This window comes from Sinohyriopsis cumingii, chromosome 4 (assembly GCF_028554795.1).
Source record: "Sinohyriopsis cumingii isolate HCF-2022 chromosome 4, ASM2855479v2, whole genome shotgun sequence".
NCBI lineage: Eukaryota > Metazoa > Mollusca > Bivalvia > Unionida > Unionidae > Sinohyriopsis > Sinohyriopsis cumingii.
The window spans coordinates 61,738,277-61,761,412 of record NC_142964.1 but is presented as its reverse complement, the minus strand read 5'-3'; the positions used below and the strand labels follow the sequence as shown (position 1 = coordinate 61,761,412).

Genomic DNA, 23,136 nt, shown 5'->3' with positions numbered 1-23,136 from the left:
AATCGTGATATCTTACCTTCTCGTCAGTGATCTCTTTCTCAAAGACATAACTTAGTTTTGTTTCAATCAAATATTTCCTTATCTTTTGTCAACATCACTTTACAAACATAACAAGACTTGTTCAGACATTGTCGAAATTCTTCACAGAAAACTTGTATGCAGCCTTGTGTTCTGTAGACAATACGGTTATTTTCTTTATGACTAGACTTCAGGTGTGGCCAAAAATTCGTTGGAATCTGTTTCCCTATTAGTAAGGTCTATTACGTCCGTGATCTTCGTTTTCCTTTGCATTGGTTGCATTTCGCTTACAAATTTCAAATTAGCTGCCAAGGGTATATCTAATTGGTGTTGATAATTTGTACATTTTACAACATGAATTTGTTTCTAAAGAACTTTCTGTAGAAGTACGTACCTGATACCATAGTTAACAGTGTTAAAAATCGAATAATTGTCCTAATATATTTTGGTTTGTCGTATCCACTCAAATATAATGATACTAGTTGGGATATCATTTCCTTTTACAATACTAATGGCACTTTCCATCTTTGCAGTCAGCTGGAATTCGAGAAGAAAGTACAAGCAATATATATGCATGATTTTCTTGCTCGTTTTGTTATTCTTACCGGTTTTAAACAATTTTCAGCATTTGTTCGCTGTATCCATTTTCAACTATTTTATACACGTTGAAAAATATATTAAAATCATTTTCAAATCGTCCAGTATCTTTTTATTTTAAGTGGACATCTCTTCATACACGCTTTTCTGGTGTACAAATTTTCAAATGAATATACAAAGAATGAAAAACAAAAACCTTAAATTCATAATTCTTGTTGGTTTCGTTTTTACAGTATATTCCTAAATGCATGTGCGTGTTTGTGTGTGTGTTGTATTTTTAACGTAGCTTTAGCAATTTTTCAGTCAAATCGCTACGACGTCTGCAGTGTGGCACCATAGAGTGACGTCTAGCACCGGGGTATCATGCCGCAGACATGTAGCATGATGTCCCACTCAGTCACATTATCCTGACACCCGCCGACCAGTCCTAATGCTAACCTCATAATGCTGAGCGCCTAGCGAGGCAGCTGTTAGTATCATTCTTATTAGTCTTTGGTATGAGTAAAAGCATAGTAAATACTATATATTTTCAATTTATTTTTTTTAGTCGAAGCAAATTTAGAAAAGTCATTTGCTACGGAATATATTTATGTGCATTGTTGTACTTTTCATACGTTTGCATGTCAAACATATTAATTTGAAATGGTTTTCCACATAACTCGTGCATGCATAATTCGTTTAAACATATTTTGTTACGTAAATTTAGAATCGGATATTACAAGAAGTAAAAGGTAACGATTTTTCTTGGAGATAGATTCTTGGCCATTTTGTGAAGTGTGCAAGTGTTTTCCCGATTTAACAATTCATTTCTTTTGGCGTATTTCTGAATTAAACATTCTTTAACTAGGCCTATTATATATATATATATATATATATATATATATATATATATATATATATATATATATATATATATATATATATAATCAATTTGCAATTTGGTCAAATACTAAACTAGTATTTGCACAGGTAAAGGGATTACCCAGATACTGATGCACAAGGCCTAGTTACTGTACTTTTTATCACTGCTTTATTATTCATTTTAGTAAACCCTATATGCGTTTCTGTGTGCACTCGATGTGACAAAAGAGAAACGAATTTAAGCAAAAACCCTGTCGATCGACCAAGTGTAAAAGCCGCATGTAAATACATTTCAGAACTTAACGGATTTCAGGTCAACAGCAATGCAAGAACAGTACTCTGTCTAAAGCAGCCACCATACACGGTGCTGATTCACCGAATCTTTTTACCTCCTGTGACTTTTATGGAGGATTGCACAGGCAACAGCAGCGCTGACAAAACTGATGCCCATCTCGAACGACAAGAACATCGCACTCAGTTCAAAGCTCAGACTGATGTACTCACTGGTGGTCTCCATATTTCTCTACGCTTGCGAATCATGGCCCATAACAGTGACTTCAAATGGATATAGGCCACAGAGCCGAGGTTTGCATTATCCTAAATGTTGATCTAATGTGTGTTGTCCGTAACGGTTGTATACTGCCTACGCATAAACACGTTTATGTACTCCAATTCATCTCAACTTATTCGAGTGGCCCAATTCAAACCAAATATATCAATGCCCATAAGACAGTTCAAATTTAATTTAGCATTTCTGAATCAGAAACAACTGTTTATTTATTAATCATTTATTCGGAAATATTGAATTATTACCCTACGTGATACCACCCTTTTACAAGCACTTCTGACTGTTAACTTTCGAGTGAGAAAAACTCCCTCTAGTTTTCCTTTGTACCCAGCGTATTAGACGAAGGAGTTTAATTACATTAATCATAATGAAGCAGACAAATAAACGAGAGACGATTTTAAAGAACAAGAAAAAACCAAAAACCCAAAAGACTTCATAAGATTTCAGCTAATGCGCACGTCGAAGTATATGGATTTTTTGTTCGATATTCTAAAGATATTTATTCCTCATCCCCGGCCATCCATAATTTTAATTTTAACAAATCTAAGGGTGTTATTGTTAACTGTAACGAGTGCCAACTGATGGCCGATAAACATTCAACACTGTATCGGAGGAGTCGAATTAAATATTTCGAATTGTTACAATTCTATGGGTCTTAAACTAAGTAACAGAAAGAAGCAAAGTCAACAAGATTTGTAACGCTTAACAAATAATTTAATACTCTCTAATTTATAAAATAAAAATTTAAGAGGAACTTACGGTATTGTGAATTAAATCCAAAATAATTTTTAAAAAGTTGTATCATAGGTCCTAATTAATAGTGTGTTCCGAATAAATTCCATGGCTCGAATGTGCTGATGAACCAATCCTTAAATATGCTGAAATGCCAACAGTTTTAATGTAATTCGATGGTATTGTCCAAAACTCTTTTAAATGAATTCACAATAATCCCTAAATAATATTTATCCCGAAACAATATTTATGTCCAAAGTCAATGAGTACTTTGTAATTCCAATGAATAATCCAAACAAATGATTTCTCTCAAAGTATATCGAAGCACAACATTACATAATCTGCTGACTGATATTAAAACAAGAACATAAAAAAATAGGAACCCTGAATGGATCATTTCTCTCTTTATATTTATCTGCACGACTCGATTATAACTATATAAGCTGCATTACATCCTACGTGATTTTTGTTGCAACACAACCACCTGACTTACGTCGCAACACAACCCACATGACTAAAATATCTAATGGGAAATTACTCCAAACTTGTCAATAGAGGAATCAAATTCGCAAAACATGTGACGGAAATGACACTCCCAACACTATATCCCCACCCACTCCACAGAATTGGCAAAGCCTAAAGATTCTCTTCAAATATCGTCAATTTCGTGGTGGTAATGGGGCATATTTTATGAATCGTTTGAAGTCATTTGTAGATTTTTCTTTCTTAATGGCAGTCATATGGAATGACAGATTTACATCATTCGTATAAATCTGAAAAACTTTAATCTGAGGGTGTCTTCTGTCAAAAAAGGTTGTTCTGACGAAACATTTGTAACAGCAGTACTAGCGACTGTCATAACATTATTTTTACTATGATCAAAGGATGAGTACTAACAACAGCCTGGAGTATATTTACATACTGCATTTTTAAGGACTTTAACCAGGAAAACTTCAATACCAGCTTACAGTCCAAACCATTTCATTTCACTTATATATTTGACGATCTCAATGTATACTGGTCCTTCGAGGAATTGTGAACTAATGTGACCAAGGATCATTCTCCTCTTAAACAAAATAAACAAACAAAAAGAAAACCCACAAAAAATGACGATCAGCTCCTTGTCATTGTGTACACGAACAAGGGTTTAATATTACGAAATCTATGTTGGAAATGGAGTGCAATACTTTGATTTAGTGGCTTACCAACAATGAATTGAAAGAAAACACTGATGAGTCTCCAAGCTAATGCATTTGGAAAGAAAACCAACGAACAGCTCGAGTCTTACTCCTCCACTGAATCTAGTGCAGACTTGTTAAAACTATGGAATCACTTTGGATTTTATGCTAAACTTTAATCTGAAAATCACTATTTGTCAGATAGCATAAATGTGCTCGATCAAATTGGAAAATACCTTACAACTGAAGTGAGAGTGACTGTGTACTGTTCTCTCATCATGGCAAACTTCAACTTCTATTCCCTAACCTGGAATTTCAACAGTTTCACTAATATGATCAAAACCTCCATGAAAGAGCTCTGAGATTTGTCTTGTGATTTAAATAAACCTTATTCTAACCTCATGAATTTGGCAAACGTTTCAACTCTTGACATCCAAACAATAAAGTCTATGGCACTTGCAGTATTCAACTTACAACTTACTTAAATCTGTTAGTTCTATTCATGTAAACTGACATCCCTGCATTTAATTTTTAAACAGAAATGTATCATATGTGGGGAGCAGAGAATCTTAAGTGTGTATTAGCCAGCCATTATGCATGTGTATTTTCTTCATATGGAAGAATTTGGAAATAACAAATACTAATGGACCATAAACAGATGATGCATGACACAGGACTGATGTACAACCATACCATACTATACACTGCATGTAACTGAAGAAAGAGTTTAATCTTTTCAATTTAAAATTATTTTCCTGCATTGATTATTAATATATAAATGGGGAGGAGTATGCAGTTTTAACAAGCATAATTTTATAAATTTAACTACAACAAAAAGTACAATTATAAGCATGTCTGCTAGTTGAAATAAATTGTTATATTATTGTATACAACTGGTACAATAGCTCCAATGAACTAATGTTTATTATTCTGTGATAAAATTCTGAATCTGTCTATAAACACTTGTATTTTCAGTAATGGTTGCTATATTGTCAAGCCAGATAAACATAAGCTATAACAGTTTGAAAGATTTTCATGCTAGGAGGTTTCCGGTAAACTTTTGTCCACTTAGTACCTTTTGTACAGAACTTAACGGCTATCAATCCCACATTCTTTCTGTAAGAGTAATTTAAATATTGTTCAAACTTCAGCAATGGTAACTGTATTTGATGGCCAAGTGGCATAGAGGTACTTTTTTAAAAAAATCAAGACATCTTCATGGCATGGCACTTTCTGTTGAATTTGGTCAAATTATTGTGTTTAGCAGCTTTTGAGTAGAAGTCATCTAAGTTTTTCTATCTTTTAGTATTGGTGGCCATATCTGATTGAAACTAAGCATCATTTGTTCAAAACTTCTAACCTTTAAACTCATTGCATGGTAATCTCTGTTAACTGTTTTCAGAATACGTTTTGCAGATCTTAAGAAGCCATTTATGGGATTTTCTGTTTTGTAAATGACAACACTGGCATTACTTGCAAAACTTTAAAGACTTTTAGGTCAGGTTCCTCTCTGCCAAATTTGGTTGAACTTGGTCCATTGGTTTGTAAAAGAATTTGAAAACAGCAAATGTTAATGGATTACATTTGATGATGATGCATTGAACAGGACTGATGTAGTTCCATACAACAAGCTCACTTGGGCTTTATTATCAAGTCAGCTAAAATGTTAATTCACATGATCAAGAACAGAATGTCTCCTTTAGAAAGATAAATTCTTTTTATTTAAGACTAGACTGGAAGCATGTGACACCTAATGAATATACATTCTAATCAATAGTATGCACTGCATCTTAATAACAACAGATAACCTGAATTACTATTATATAGTAATAAAACTTTCAATTAATACTGAAATACTAAAGTAACTCTGTATTTAATTAAAACTTCATATCCTAATAGAATAAGAAGAGAACAGTTACATATATATAAATGCATGTAGGAGTCCAAGCTCAGTGATACTTCTTAAGAACAAACAATATAGATAACAAAGAACTCAAATAAAACATTACCATATGAATACAAACATCGGAATACCTGTTTATCTCAGTATAATATATGTAAGTATATCCTTGAAGGCAGGAGTTAATATAGAAAACAATTATATCAAAACTGAATTTTGCCTGTACACTGTCACATCTGTGATACATGAAAGCACAAAAAATGCAGGTTAATAATAACATATTTCCTGCTCTCATACAAATGGATCACAAATTTTTAATATCTACATTTATTTTGTTTGTCTGGTTCTTCAGTGTGGCAAGCAACACAAAAGTTTCAATTTAATGACTAAAGCCAGAACCTGAAGCAAGCTAGAATCTGAAAAAAATGGTAAATGGCAAGTCAAATAAAAATATTCAGTAATTTCCATTCGTTTCTATGAAGGTTTCATGCTTTCTGACTAAATCCCCTTGGTCCACATTTAGTGGATATCCACCAGTGCTTGCCAGAATTTCTAGTGCCATATATATATGCTCTTATAAATGGAGTCCAACTGCAAACTGCACAGACCCAAATCTGCAACTGCATAATGTACTAACAGATCTGGGTCTATGTAGTTTTCCAGGAGCAATCAGCAAAAGAAGCAACCCACAGACCCCGATCTACTGGCACATTATGCAATGGCAGATTAGGGTCTATGCTGTCTACAGTTGGACATAAGTATATATGGTACTATAAGCAAATATAGCCAATATTGTATGATGTATAGTTTTTCATGAAAACTCAAACCCTAACCTAGCTGCCTGTTTAGGGTTTGCTTTTAAAGTACCTGTGGCCATGTCATCCCAATAATTCTTGCATCTATTCTGTCTCCTAATGAAGTTCAGTTTTCCTCTACTTTGTCTAATTAGGTGGAGGAAGTACATAAATGTACTTGATACTAGCAAAGGACAACAAGTTCATTAAAAGACCCCAACTTTACATATTCCATTCATGAATTGTGCCATGATAAGTCCATACAATTAATACCTTGATGGATCCATAATTTCATTGAGACAATCAAGATGTTGACATGCAACATAATTTTCAAGCAATATATCAATGTGGGCCTGAGATTAATCACCAGAATGATATATGTCTAATAGTCATGATTTTAACCAGACAACCAAGAAATCTAGGTCAGAAGGCTGCTTTCTGTAGAAATACCTTACAATTCTCTTAATCTGCACAATTTATGAAAACAAATGATTTAAGGTTTATGTTATGAAAATGATTGTTTTAGGGTTGTCTTTTATCTTCATCTGACTGCAGATCAGCATCATTTGTTCAACATATCTGAATGCTCTCTATCAAATTTATTTAAATTTCTTTTGAGAAGTTTTTGAGACAAAGTTGTTTAAACAAATTTAATTTTAGTACAGGCGGCCATACTTAATTTTCCTCAGTCAACATATTTTGTATAACTTCAAAGGCTTTCATGTCAAGTTGCATTCTATCAAACCTGGTCATGTTATGTTCTATGGTTTGTGAGTTCTTTACATTTTATTCTATCTTTATAAAATGTCATTTTCATGCTGGATTTGCATCATTTATATAAATCTGAAAACCATTGATGCCAGGGTCACTTATGTCAACTTATATCAAATTCTATTACCCCCTTTCTCTGAAGTCAATACAAGTTTTTTTAGTTATTAGTAACAGCAACCATATTTGATGGTGGATCATAATCGTTTGTATAAACTACATGGGGCTGTATACCAGGATGCTTACTGGAAAACTACATAGGCCTGTATACCAGAATGCTTACTGGAAAACTACATAGGCCTGTACACCAGGATGTTTACTGGAAAACTACAATAGGCCTGTACACCAGGATGCATACTGTAAAACTACATAGGCCTGTACACCAGGATGCTTACTGGAAAACTACATAGGCCTGTACACCAGAATGCTTACTGGAAAACTACATAGGCCTGTACACCAAATTGCTTACTGGAAAACTACATAGGCCTGTACAACAGGATGTTTACTGGAAAACTACATAGGCCTGTACAACAGGAGGCCTGTACAACAGGATGCTTACTGTAAAACTACATAGGCCTGTACACCAGGATGCTTACTGGAAAACTACATAGGTCTGTACACCAGAATGTTTACTGGAAAACTACATAGGCCTGTACACCAGAATGCTTACTGGAAAACTACATAGGCCTGTACACCAGGATGCTTACTGTAAAACTACATAGGCCTGTACACCAGGATGCTTACTGTAAAACTACATAGGCCTGTACAACAGGATGCTTACTGGAAAACTACATAGGCCTGTACAACAGGATGCTTACTGGAAAACTACATAGGCCTGTACAACAGGATGCTTACTGTAAAACTACATAGGCCTGTACACCAGAATGCTTACTGTAAAACTACATAGGCCTGTACACCAGGATGCTTACTTTAAAACTACATAGGCCTGTACACCAGAATGCTTACTGGAAAACTACATAGGCCTGTACACCAGAATGCTTACTGGAAAACTACATAGGCCTGTACACTGTGATGCTTACTGGAAAACTACATAGGCCTGTACACCAGGATGTTTACTGTAAAACTACATAGGCCTGTACAACAGGATGCTTACTGTAAAACTACATAGGCCTGTACACCAGGATGCTTACTGTAAAACTACATAAGCCTGTACACCAGAATGCTTACTGGAAAACTACATAGGCCTGTACACGAGAATGCTTACTGTAAAACTACATAGGCCTGTACACCAGGATGCTTACTGTAAAACTACATAGGCCTGTACACCAGGATGTTTACTGGAAAACTACATAGGCCTGTACACCAGAATGCTTACTGGAAAACTACATAGGCCTGTACACCAGAATGCTTACTGGAAAACTACATAGGCCTGTACACCAGGATGTTTACTGGAAAACTACATAGGCCTGTACACCAGGATGTTTACTGGAAAACTACATAGGCCTGTACACCAGGATGCTTACTGTAGAACTACATAGGCCTGTACACCAGGATGCTTACTGGAAAACTACATAGGCCTACACACCAGGATGCTTACTGTACTGTAAAACTACATAGACATGTACACCAGGATGCTTACTGTAAAATATGGTTTACCTGTGTTGGTTTTCTTTAAAACAAGTTTTTTTTTAAAGGTTTTTCTATTTTTAGTAACAGCAGCCATATCTGCATTACGTTTTGTACAAATCTGAGATGCTTTCATACAATGATGCAAACAAGTTTGGTTAAAATTAGTCCAGTGGATTTCCAGAAGTTAAAAATAGTAATTGGACAACAAAGCCATACTATAAACTTACTTGGCCTATGAGTGGTGCCCTAATTTTTGTGTTTAACATTTTGGTTGTTTCAAGTTCTTGAGGGTAACTGGCAACGGGAAAGTTCTGCACTTGGAATGAGCAAGAGATTTGATGGGTACCAAATTTTTGGGAGTTATCAAAGTCTACTTATATTTCAAATATAAAATCAGCAATCCTATCAAAGGTTTATTTTTACCAAAGCTGGTAATAATAAGAAAATCCATTTGTAAAGACTGCACTGGAGGCCTAGTGATTGGTGTGTCTGCATCAGAGCCAAACCAAAGACTTATAAAAAGGTACTAACAGCTGTCTTGCTAGGAGCTCAGCGTTAAGAAGTTAGCATTAGGAATCAGTTTGCCTGGTGTCAGAACAATGTGACTTCATGGGACTTCAAGCTATATGTCTTCGGCATGATGCCCCAGTGCTAGATATCACCATAAACTGCCACACTGCAGACATTATAGTGAATGGCTGAAAAATTGTTTCAGTTACGCTAAAAATCCCAATTACATACACACACACCAGTTGTAATAATAGATGCACCCACATGGCATTGGTGTGCTATATTTGTTCTTTGCTTTGTGCCAAATGAGTTTGAAAGAAAGATCTAGCTCATTCATATGTCCACCTTAATGCTAGTTATATTTTATCAGCAGCAATAAAATTAAACATAAAGGTTTTGATGTTATTAAACTGTCTGTCCCTTACTTTCAGTTCATTTGCCCTGATCTCTACAATGTATTTTTGCCATATGACTAGGCAAGAGCACATTAGAATCAATATATTGTAATTAATTTTAATCGACATAATGTGTGTGTGTGTGTGTGTGTGATCTGGATTTTTAACGTAGCTTTAACAATTTTTCAGTCATATCACTACAATATCTGCAGTGTGGCCGTTTCTAGGGATGTCTAGCACTGGGGCATCAAGCCGCAGCCATGTAGCATGATGTCCCACCCAATCACATTATCCTAACACCAGGCCGAACAGCCCTAACACTAAACTCTTAATGCTGAGCGCCAAGCAAGGCAGCTGTTAGTACCATTTTTATAAGTCTTTGGTATGACTCGCCAGGGATCGAACATACAACCTCCTGCATCCGAGGTGGACTCTCTAAAGACTAGCCCACCAAAACAGTAAAAACGACAGAATAACATTATTGTAATCACAAATGCTACTAAAACAAAGCTGTAAAAACTTCAATATAAACTGATATTCCAAAAGATTCACAAAATTTTGCAGTTGTAAAGTTCAGATTAATCATCCACAACATCAGCGACTAGTAACGTTTGAACAAAATGGAGTAAAGATGTCTGTACATGTGCTCTCATGTATGTGTACATGTTATAATAGTGGCTGCTTCATACTAGTTTAGAAATGTTTTTGAGTGCTTTTTAGTTAAGTAACAGTTGAATATGTATTTGTGTTATAGCTATTCCTGTCAGTTAAAATGAATTTTAATGTATAGCTCCAGCTGTGCTCTTCCAAAGTCATATAGCCAAATTAGATTGCATATCTCCATCAAAACAGGACACTTTTCAGTATGCTGGAGGTAAATTTTTTACCAGAATTGATTACATTTGACACTTCTGCCTATATCTTTGCTGAATAAATTGTTTGTTTCATATTTATGATGATGTGTAACAAAACTCTGCATAATCGTACAAAATCCAATATATTTTTACAAAGTATAGTTACATGTTTTGAATAAGGCACTAAATCATGTTGACATAATTAATAAGGTCTGACAAGATCCATTTTACTTCATGATTTCTGTACTCTACATGAGAAGCATATAATATTAATTAGTATCCTTTGCCTTAAAAAAACCCACATCAATAATGTGAATCAAAAGATCCACAACAAATGTATTTTTGTAACTCAAAACATTATCAAGTGCAAAATGTTAAATATCCTTTATTTTACGCCAGGTCATGAATTACAATAAGTAATTTCACTGCTGTGTTAATAACAAGATATCCATGAAATTTTTGAAGTTATTCACTGATGTTTACAAGGCCCAATGGGAAATATGGCTGCCTACCAATAAGTACTATTTGAGTTCAAATTAAGCAAGGCACCAATTATTTTTTGATTATATGCTTTTTTACTTTGAACTGTGAAGGATAATTATGTATCTGTTTATATTTTCTGTGTGAATAACCACAAAGTACAGCAGAACAAACAATAAACAATTGTGCGGGATCCAGTAAGAAATACATATACTTCCTTCTCTTATACAGTACATCTTGCTAGCCAAGTTCATCTGAGCATAAAGTAAAAAGAAAATGTTATTGCTACACGTGAATAATGGATATATTTCATCTCGTAGGTGACAAACCTAAGTATTTTTACCCACTTAATGAAATATATCCATCTTTCACTAGCAAGCAAATAACCTTTTCATAATTTAACAGAGATTCATTCACCAAATCTCTCCCTATTCAGATCATGTTATCTAATTATCCAAATAAAATAGAAAATGAGTGAGGAAGAAAAAACAAACTTTCATTAAACATTTTAATGGGAGTTTAATAAATTTGTATAAACATTAACTGTAAAAAAAGAACATTAATAAAGAGCTTATTTTATGTAAAATTAAAACAAATTTCATCAAAAATAATGAAAAAAGTTGTATCATCTATAAAAAAAAAATATGATCCATCAGTACATCTATGTAAGATGGCAAGAGTTTTCAGGCAGAGAAATTCAAGCATCTATTCTGGCTATATTTAGCTCTTTTTTTACATACAGAAATCCTTAATTCTACAATATAAAATGGGGTTGATATAAGGAGGCACAGTTAAGTACTGCTTGTAATCTGACAATATCAAGCACGCAAATTAATCTGACAAACTAAATGAGATGGCCGATTGATTCTTTACCACCCAAAATGTGCCTCCAAATCCTCATTAATTTAATTATGAAATAGCTCAGCAACAAATGAACATCTTAAAATAAATGTATAACATTACACAGACATAAGGCAGGCATTTGTATATAATGCTACTGAGGACTTTCATGACATTGGTATTTCATGTGCTGCAGCGTATCGTCCATAGACAAAGTGGAAGAGCTGACGTTCAATATCAATAAGCAAGGCACTGGCTCCAAGTCTAAACAGCTGTGGTGTTGTCCATTCATCACCAAGTTCTTCCTTCATCAATGACAGCCAGGTGCACGCATCTTTAGCTGCCCTGATCCCACCAGCTGGCTTAAAACCAACCTAAAAGGTAGATAATCTTACACTGATTGGTAGAGAAATGGAAATTCAAACTCAAAGAATACTGATATACTCACTTTTAAGTTTGGTCTATTTGTTTCCAGATAAAAAACAAAACAACACAAGCCCTAATCTGCTGCCGCATTATGCAATGGCAATTTAGGGTCCATGTTGTTTACAGTTGGACCCAACTTGTAAACAAGAATATGTGGCAAACTTTTTTGTTGGAATCAAGGTTTGCATGGTTACAACTAAGGTTTACCAATGTCCTTATGCCATATATCTTAAAGGATTGAATTTTATACCCTTTACAAAATATCTGTGATTGTCTATTTGTCTTGCCAATAGTCTATACATCAAATCTGAATTTCTTTGTTTTTACAAAACATCTCTAGTGTCTATTCTAGATGGCAAAATTTAGGGGTAAATTTCACCCGTCATTTGTAAAAGCTGGGAATAATCTATTTTTAATGAATAAATAAAGATTGGGCTATAAAATATGATGCCCAATTGTTGCACATTCAGTTGATAATTTGGGAAGTTATAGAAATCTACACCAATTCCACAATAACATGACTTAGACTAGACCCTCAATGGTGATATTTTTTCTTTCTTCCGCATGATCTATCTGTTAGGCTTGAAAGTCCCAACCTGCACAAAACATCGGTCATGCTTCCTTTACCTGCCTATGGTCGCTTTTTATCACTTGTAAGAATACTCTATGATCTAAACAAAATTGTATTCCTGTGTAAGAACAGGCCTCATCACAATGAACAAACAAGGCTTTCATATTCATAGTTCCAAGCCAACAATGACGATTGACTTCATTTAATGAATAATTTCACTACAAGAGTATCACTAAAATGTCAAAATTCAAAAACCTGTAAATGATGACAAATACACTGATTTATAGTCAAGAATATGAAAGCAAAAAATTAGCACATGATATGGAGGTGCAAGCTGCCTCCCATGTTGAAAAGTTGTTCTATGTTACAGGCTGGTTGCTTGCTTATTTACTGTGCAGATTATATAAGATTTTCTGGTACTGCTCAAATGTAGGTCATTTCTATCTGGTATGCAAGAAATAACAGTAAAATCTTACTTGAATTATCCAATGTTTTGGTTTTCAAACTCTCTATCATATATAAACAGTTTATTGCCTGCAAACCATGCTATATTTTACCCTCCCTATATGCAACATGCAACATTTTAACACATTTAACCCCTAGCGATGACTTAACAGGGCAGGAGGTAGTAGCCTACTGCCGAGCTCTGTAGCATCATGGTCATGCATGATACACTAAAGTGGGTGGCATTATAGAAAGGTAGACCAATGTAGCTCTTCAATGATACCAAATAATCTGGAATTTCTAGTTGCACTACAAAATACAGATAAAAAAAACCTCATTTTTTGGACCCTACTTTTTTCTACCCAAAATTCGCCCATGGTTGGACTCCAATTTTGTGTCCGGATTTGAGACTTTTTGGTCTCAGACCTAAGGCAAACCGGTATGATCTGCAAACAGACAGATGAGCCTTTGCATAAAGTAGGATAAGATGGGCATTTGGAATAAAGAGTGGTCTCCATACAAAAATAATGGCTCCGTTTAGAAATTTATTTATTTTTAAAAATCCAACTTTTACCCTTCTGCTCAGGTTCGAGTCACATAGCCAATGAAAAACGATGTTTTTAACACAACTAAGCAGTATGTTATTGAAAGATCACTGGGGATTGGGTGTTTTCGAATCTATTCAGAAATAGCATTCAAAATGTGTTTCCTACTCGATTTTCAGGCGAAAATGACAAAAAGCTCCAGGGGTTAATGTGTTAAAGACGTCATTCATACGTAATATTTAACGTAAACATTAACATTGTCAATGCAAACACTATCATACTCTCACCATCCCCTGAGAGGCATCCTCCTTTCTGTCAATGCAAATGGGCAAAAATTAAACTGGGTGATAATAATCATAAATAGGATACATGATGGTAACTAATAATTCTGAGGCCTGTAATAAAGCCTCAAATCTGAAAGGCCTGAGGCCTGTGATAAAGCCATAAATTTTAGAGAACAGTACAGACACTATGCCCTATGGACAGCCTTGTGTGCGCGTATGTGTGTGTTTTGGATTTTTAACGTAGATTTAACAATTTTTCGGTCATATCACTATGATGTCTGCAGTGTGACAGTTTATAGTGATGTCTAGCACTGGGGCATCATGCTGTAGACATTATAGCATGAGGTCAAACCCAGTCACATTGTCCTGACACCAGGCCAACCAGTCCTAAAACTAATCTCTTAATGCTGACCACCTAGTGAGGCAGCTGTTAGTACCATTTTTATAAGTCTTTGGTATGACTTGGCTAGGGTTCGAACCAATTACCTCCCACATCTAAGCGAATGCTCTAACCACTAGGCCACCGGAGTGGTTGGACAGCCATGCCATAGTGGTTGGAATAGAGTCAAATCCATTTACAGAATATTCAACAAACAACATTAATGTACTCAACTTATGACATCTTTAAAGAATTTAGTAAACACATCATAAGCTAGGTTGTTGGAACAGTGATCAAAATACACATGATACAAAGCAAACCATCCAAAAATGAGTAATGGAAAGAAAGAAAAGTGTAATGCACAGTATTGATAAGAATTGTATAAAATGATGCCCAAAAATGAAAAATTACTTAAATCTGCATAAGTGATGTAATAAAAAGCTTACCGGTAATATAACAATTGTTAGCAAGAATACCATTAACAATGCATTATTCACCAGCATCTTTTTTAGTTGTCCTACATGTAGATAACATAAATTTGTATGCAGAAACCATTTTTCTTCTTTCAGTTACATTGACACCACCCTCTGACCATTTGACTCCCAATAAAAAGTAAAAAAGGTTTCTTCCTAAAACTGATATGGTACTTCCTTACACCAACTGCAGGCCATCCACAAAAGTTGGTAATCGATTATGATGAACAACTCGAGTTATTGAACAGAGATCAACTTGGTAACAGACAGATGGATGCAAAAACAAACAACAAAATCTAATACACTCCACCTTATTTTGGGTTTATAAAAAAACAGAATTATCACCATATTGGAAATATATATTAAATAGACCTTACAAAATTTCATTTTACTTAATCAAATATAAAAACTGTAATGCGAGAAACAATCTTACAAAGCTAGAACAAAAAGAGAAAAATGCATTGACAAGGACCCCACATACTTTAATCTGCTGAGGGCCTTGAAGAAAGGATGTTTTGTATATGACAGGTGAATATTCAACAATAATGGGCAATAACTCCGTTTTAAAAAATGATGTAAAATATATATAAATCTGAGCCTAATTCCAAAGACCATCTGAACATTCTTCCCTCTCACATAAATCTACTCTTAACTGATTTGGCCCCAATCCCACCTGTAGGCGTGATGAGGTTATACCCTATTTCCAAGCTCTGCAGCATCAAAGTCATTTAAGATACACTAACTTGGGTGGTATTACAAAGAAACAGACAGATATAGCTCTAAAATGATACCAAATAATCAGGAAATTCTAGTTGCACTACAAAATACAGAGGGAAAAACCGCATTTTTTGGACGTGTTTTTTTTCTCACCCAAAATTCGCTCATGGTTAGAATGTGATTTTGTGTCTGGATTTTAGACCTTTTGGCCTCAGATCTAAGGCAGACCAGTCTGAACTGCACACAGACAGCTGAACCTTTGCAAAAACTAGGATAAGGTGGACACTTGGAATAAAGAGCGGTCTCCATACAAAAATGATGGGTTCATTAATCAAAAAAAATTTAAAAAATCCAACTTTTCCCCTTCTGCTCATGCGCAAGCAAAATAACCAATGGAAAATGATGTTTCTAATACAACTAGGCATTAGTCGCATGGAAAATTGGTCGAAAGCCAATGTATTCAGAAATAGCCACCCAAATGACTTTCTTACGTGCATTTCAGGCGAAAATGACAAAAACTCTGGGGCCGAATGAGATAAGTCATTTTAACACTTTATCAACAATTGCATTTTAAGAATTTTGAATATGATCAGTATTAATTCTGTACTTCTAGAACACCCATTCCAGTGCCACCACATCCAATGAAATTCACACACCCAAAGCATAGAAACATCTGATCAATCGGCCAAGGTGTAGATTGGGTTAACATAAAAGAACCATGGCTAGCAAAGATGATACAGCATCTAAAGATTAATTCAAATCATGTGGGAACACAGACCTGCCAATCCTAACAAGATCATCTCAATAAGGCAGCTGATTATTTTCCATAAATTTGAAAAGTTTTCAGTAAGGTGCAACAAAATATTATGTACCGCTATTGTCAAGTTGGAAAACGTGTATTTAAAAAGTTTGGTATTCCAAACTGATGCACTGATGGTAAACATTATGTTCATCTAAAAGTTTGTTGTTGTTGTTGTTACTGTAGGGTTTAATGCCATTTTTCAGCACAGGATAGGCTATACATGGCAGCCAGTATAAATGGTGGAGGAAGAACCCGGGAAAACCCTGGAAAGAACCACCGACCCACAAGAAGCTACTGGCAAGATCTCTCACATACCCACATTGGCCGAGCCCAAGACTCGAAACCCATGTAGACAGAGGTGAGATGGCAGTGATCCATAATGGTGGGTACTTTAGACCACTCAGGGCCCACTGAAAAGTTTGTAAAGTATACATGCACCTTATTTATCTCTAGCACAGCTTAACAAACTTCAATCCGGACCCTATGCAGCTCAATGGCTTGGTGCTATCTCTCAACCTGATGTAATTCTTGGAATTTTTTTTCTTCATTTCACATTATGGCAATCATATCTCCCACCATGTGACATACTCAAATCGACATGTGATGTCCAATAAACATAATTGTGTCCCTTCCTGCTTTTATTCAAAACAATCTAAATATTCCTTTTATTCTTCTGTACTGATTATGGAAACTTTTAAGAGGCTTATTTGTTCCTTTCATTTTTAACCTGTATCTGTAGCTGGACATCATTTCTATAATCAACAATTAAATCATGCAGATGTTTTTCTTGGAAAAATATGTGCAGTTTAAAGTGTTTGAGGTTCTACTATAAAGTCAGTCTGGTTCTCTGACTAATTTCACTGAAACTTATGTGAAACCTGGATCCAAATCAAACATGAACAAGCCAATTATCCGGATTGTACTGCAACAAGCATATTTCTGCAGTTTTTCCTTTCATTCTGTAAGTCCGTATTTTAAGGGTCATTTTCATAAGGCTTATGGCAAAATCATAAGGGTTGGCAGTTCTAGAATCAACACTACTTTCAAAGTACCAGAAATTCACATATCCATATGTTAAGATGCATAATAGACAGAACAGTAATGTTTTCTTTGTCTGCAAAAATAAAGATTATTGACACTACATACGGCATCTATCCTTGGCATAATGATCAATAGCGATGACAAATGTCAGCCAAAAATCCCCTTCATTTTCCAATCACCTCAACAGTTGTTGGACTATTTCTTAAGAAATCACAGACACAGATCTGCCATTATATAATGTGCCCTCATATCTAGGTCTATGCAGTTGTTAGGAGTAAGCAGCAGATCAAACAAAATTGCCACATATCAGTCATTGCATTATGTGATCACAGATCAGGGTCTATGTTGTTAGCACTTAGACTTTACTTAGAAGTGAGTATATATGGTAATGTAGTAAACCAATGTCACAGTGGAAACTTAAACATAGATAATAAAAGAATTTCTCCCCTTACCTTGTAATCTGTTTTATGGAAATATTCCCTAATTGCTCGGACCATAACTAAAGCAACCATGAATGTTGCATTGACACCCTCTTTGCCTGTGGATGTTTTGATGAAATCTGCCCCTGCATGAAATAAAAGATTGCACTCATTAAATTGGTGTCCTTTTCAACTAGAAACAGAAACAATCAAGAACTTTCACTAAAATGTGAAATGAGAAAATTTAATAAGATTACTACATTAATTTCTTTTTATGCTTTAGTAATACATTACTGGTAATTATAATTATGTTATTTTAATAGCAATGATAAAACTCCTCAAAAGAACTGGTGCTTTCAATGTGATATGGCCAAAGACTACTAAATGGGATCTGGTGTAGTCATTGTGATATGGCAATAGACTCCAAATGGGAACTGGTGTATTTAAAGTGATATGGCAATAGACTATTGATGGGAACTGGTGTATTCAATGTGATATGGCAATAGACTCCAAATGGAAACTGGTGTATTTAAAGTGATATGCCAATAGACTATTGATGGGAACTGGTGTATTCAATGTGATATGGCAATAGACTCCAAATCAGAACTGGAGTATTGAATATGATATGGCAATAGACTCTGAATGAGAACTGGTTTATTCAATGTGACGTGGCAATAGACTATTAATGGGAACTGGTGTGTTCAATGTGATATGACTATAGACTCCAAATGAGAACCTGTGTATTCAAAGTGATATGGCAATAGGCTACTAATGGGAACTGGCGTACTCAGCGTGATATGTCAATAGGCTACTAATGGGAAATGGTGTATTCAATGTGATATGGCAATAGACTCCTAATGAGAACTGGTATATTCAATATGGTATGGCAATAGACTATTGATGGGAACTGGTGATGTGTGTGTGCAGTTATTATCGAGATGTCGCTTTAAGAATTTTTCAGCCATATCACTACGATGTCTGCAGTGTAGTAGTTTAAAGTGATGTCTAGCATTGGGCCATCATGCTGCAGGCATATAGCATGATGTCCCACCCAGTCACATTATCTTGACACCAGGCCAACCAGTCCTAACACTAACCTCTTAATGCTGAGCACCAAGCAAAGCAGCTGTTAGCGCCATTTTTATGTCTTTGGTATGACCCGGCCAGGGTTCAAATCCACAACCTCCTGCATTCAGGTAGGATGCTCTATCACTAGGCCACCGGAGCAGTTGGAACTGGTGATGTGACAAGGTCACTCATACTGAGAACTCTTAATGAGAACTGAGGCACTGAAACACACCTGCAGCAAAATGGTGGGGAGGGAGCATTCAAATTTGATTGTTTTGTGAGAAAGGCATAACAAGGTGGGTTCTCTCTGAGGAAATTAATCAAGGCCTTTCTACAGTGACATTATATTTAATGAAACATTGTCATCATTCGGACAAACATGTACATGTCTAAACAATATCCGTAAAATGTGATCAATTTCTGTTTAGCATATTCTTCAAAGATCTTTTAAAGGATTTTCCATATTAAGTAATAGCTAAAAATCTGTGTACATTTTATACATTTTTTTCTTTTTATCCCAGATTTTTTGCTGTTGTGAAATCAAAATTAATTCTGAGCAAAATCCTAACAATACAACTGACTTTCATAACCTGCCACATAAAGAAATATTCTGAATTTTAAACCTAATTTAAGAAAAATGTATAATAACATGTGCATAGTTATACACTGTGAAATTTCTCCCACTAACTGCCTTCTATTGTTGGCCATAAAACTGTCAAGTACCTGCCATCATACAAGTCATACTGGCTTTGTAGACATTTGTGAGGCTACCTAACTCCCCTGTGGCAAGAATTGTCTTCAGATGTGCCTCTCCACAGGCTTCCTTCATCAATCTCACTTCATCATACACACCTGAAATGATAAGTACATATAACAAACAAGTATGTCAAAAGATATTAATGTGTGCTTGCATATTAATACTAAAATACACACATATATCAGCAAATTAAAACAACACATATGTCGTGCTAGTGCATCATGTTTTAGCATAATAACTCTGGATGTGCATCACTGTAATATTAAAAATTATGTAGATGTTTTGTAGTCATACTTAATGTTGGTTACGATACTTTTTTAAAAATATCATCAAATTACAATTATTATTTTTTAAAGCCTTTTATCACACGTTGAAAATAATTTATTTTTTGTGTGTACATAAAATTAAATGAAGTATAGGGGACTGGTAAAATGAGAGATACATGTGCCTTAAAGTAACTTTGTTAAATTATCATTCTAACTTGAAAAGTAGGTAACTATGTCCAACTGTCTATTTAACATCTACATTTGAAAACACAGATCAAGAATGTAAAAATGTTGCTAAAAGATATGTATTTTCTTCACACCAATATGCATTTAATCATACAATATGATTTTTTTTTATATAGAAAATGCATTTTCTTTATACAATAAGAATTTTCTTTATGCAATATAAATTGCTTTATACAATATGCATTTTCTTTACACAATATGAATTTTCTTTATACAATATGCATTTTCTTTATACAATATGAATTTTCTTTACACAATATGCATTTTCTTTACACAGTATGAATTTTCTTTACACAATATGAATTTTCTTTACACAATATGAATTTTCTTTATACAGTATGCATTTTCTTTACACAATATGAATTTTCTTTATACAAAATGCATTTTCTTTATACAGTATGAATTTTCTTTACACAGTGTGCATTTTCTTTACACAAAATGCATTTTCTTTATACAATATGTATTTTCTTTATACAATATGCATTTTCTTTAGACAATATGAATTTTCTTTACACAAAATGCATTTTCTTTATACAATATGAATTTTCTTTACACAAAATGCATTTTCTTTATACAATATGAATTTTCTTTACACAATACGCATTTTCTTTACACAGTATGAATTTTCTTTATACAATATGCATTTTCCAATATACATTTCATGCATTTTCTTGATATAGTGTACATTTTCTTTATACAAAATCTCGATAATAACTGCAACAACCTGACAGCGGTTAAAACTACTTGATAGCAGAAACTTAACTGAAGCCAGTAGGAGTTTGAAATATAGGTTACAATGAGTCTATTTTGTTGGAAGCACAATACGAACTTGAGAGATATGCATATCATTATCAATTTCATGATTCATGCATTAAAAGTGCCAAAGAAAAGAACATCAAATACAATCTTTTATCCTGAGTCAATAAAATGTAAAATATTGGTCGTAATGACCCACTTTATGTAATGAAGAAGATGCATGCTCTAGCCATGTTTAATTATTTTAGAAAGGACAGTACCTACAATGAATGAAAACATGTGGTCATGGTGTACAAGAAAAAGATAAGCTAAACCCATAAATTGCAAATGTATGCCACAGTGACATTTTCTGTACTGGTGTAAATAGAAACCTAGTTCAAACACTGAAATTAAAAAACAAATATTATTGACAGGGATGCATAACATATCAGCCACGCTAACATTTTTTGTATGGTTGTGTGGTATTAGTTTTAATTCTGTCATGAAGTTAAAATATAACATTTTACTGACAGTGATGGATGAAATATCAGCCACAGTGACCTAGTTTCATCATGAATGTATATTATCCATCAAGATACAGACCCTCGTCAAGTTTCATGACAGTTTGTATTTTTTTTTTTTAAAGTCATTTACTAAAGAACAAAATCTCAACCTTCTTTAATTGCAAGAATGTGGAATATATAGTTTGATGATTCCAGCATAAATAGAACACAAAAAATAAACTTTAAAAAAATGAAATTAAACCAAAGTCAGTGATGCAAGAATATGAGTATTAGTGACAAAAGTCTATGACGGGATGTAGTTCTTACCAAGATGCATCTCCTCACCAAGTTTCATGATTTCAGGCAAAGCAGAATGACTACAGGGTGCAAAGATCATGTGTTTTCATGAGCCGATGCAAATAGTAAGCCAGTAAAATGTGCTGTTGATGTTGTATTGTCAGGGTGTGATACAAACAAAAATGCATCTAATGTGATGAGTCTAGTAAAACTGAGCTTGCAAATCAATTGGTACTACCATTTTCTGCCATGTTGTTTATAGTAAAAGACATTAAACCGTTACTGCTTACAATAAAATACAATAAACCTGTACTACCATTTTCTGCCATGTTGTTTACAGTAAAAGACATTAAACCGTTACTGCTTACAATAAAATACAATAAACCTGTACTACCATTTCTTGCCATGTTGTTTACAGTAAAACTCATTAAATATGTACTACCAAATATTTCAACTTTCACTGTCCTGTAAACCCATACATATAAAAACTCCTATATTCCATTCATGTTTAAACCTCAGTTAGCCAACCCATCCATAAACATGGTCACATTTTAAAATTAGATTCTTCATAAATATTATAATAATATTCATTGGTGTCCTATGAACATTTCGTCACAGATCATGTGTCATATTCCATCTTGACATATCAGTCGCTAAGTCTCCATTTTTGTTTGCTATGATTGGAAACCTCTATATGTGAAATAGAATCCAGCTAATGCATGACATTCAAGCAAACCAAGCAATTTTATCACCTCCAACAGCATAATAACTTAATAAGTGCTTGCATTCAATTCTTGACAAACATGCCCCAGCAACCAAGTTCAGAGCATCCATTCAGAAGTGTTCTACATTGTACAGTATTGAAGGGACCAGCTTTGCAGTGCTAAAAGAGAACGACTTAAGGCTGAGAGGCTTTGGCTTTCATCTGGTCTTACTCTTCATAGGCACATCTATGAAACCACTAAAAATAATGTCATTAAGTATATGTTAAGACATTACCTAATTATGATGGTATGTCATGGTAATTACTATTATTCAGTGATATATAATCATGGATTATGTCTTATTAAGTATATGT

At 34.4% G+C, this 23,136-nt stretch overlaps 1 protein-coding gene across 1 annotated transcript in view; it reads right to left on the bottom strand.

Annotated features, from left to right (window-relative positions):
• Positions 1–2,736: 2,736 nt before the first annotated feature.
• Positions 2,737–23,136, bottom strand: part of LOC149801288 (deoxyribose-phosphate aldolase-like) — a 50,322-nt gene continuing 29,922 nt past the window's right edge. Inside the window, exons 6-8 of the mRNA XM_089955346.1 lie at positions 19,978–20,106; positions 18,220–18,332; positions 2,737–12,459 (exon numbers count right to left, since the gene is read on the bottom strand). Of these exons, the coding sequence (XP_089811472.1) occupies positions 12,253–12,459; positions 18,220–18,332; positions 19,978–20,106 (449 nt within the window). The 3' untranslated portion in view covers positions 2,737–12,252. The remainder of the gene's footprint in view (positions 12,460–18,219; positions 18,333–19,977; positions 20,107–23,136) is intronic.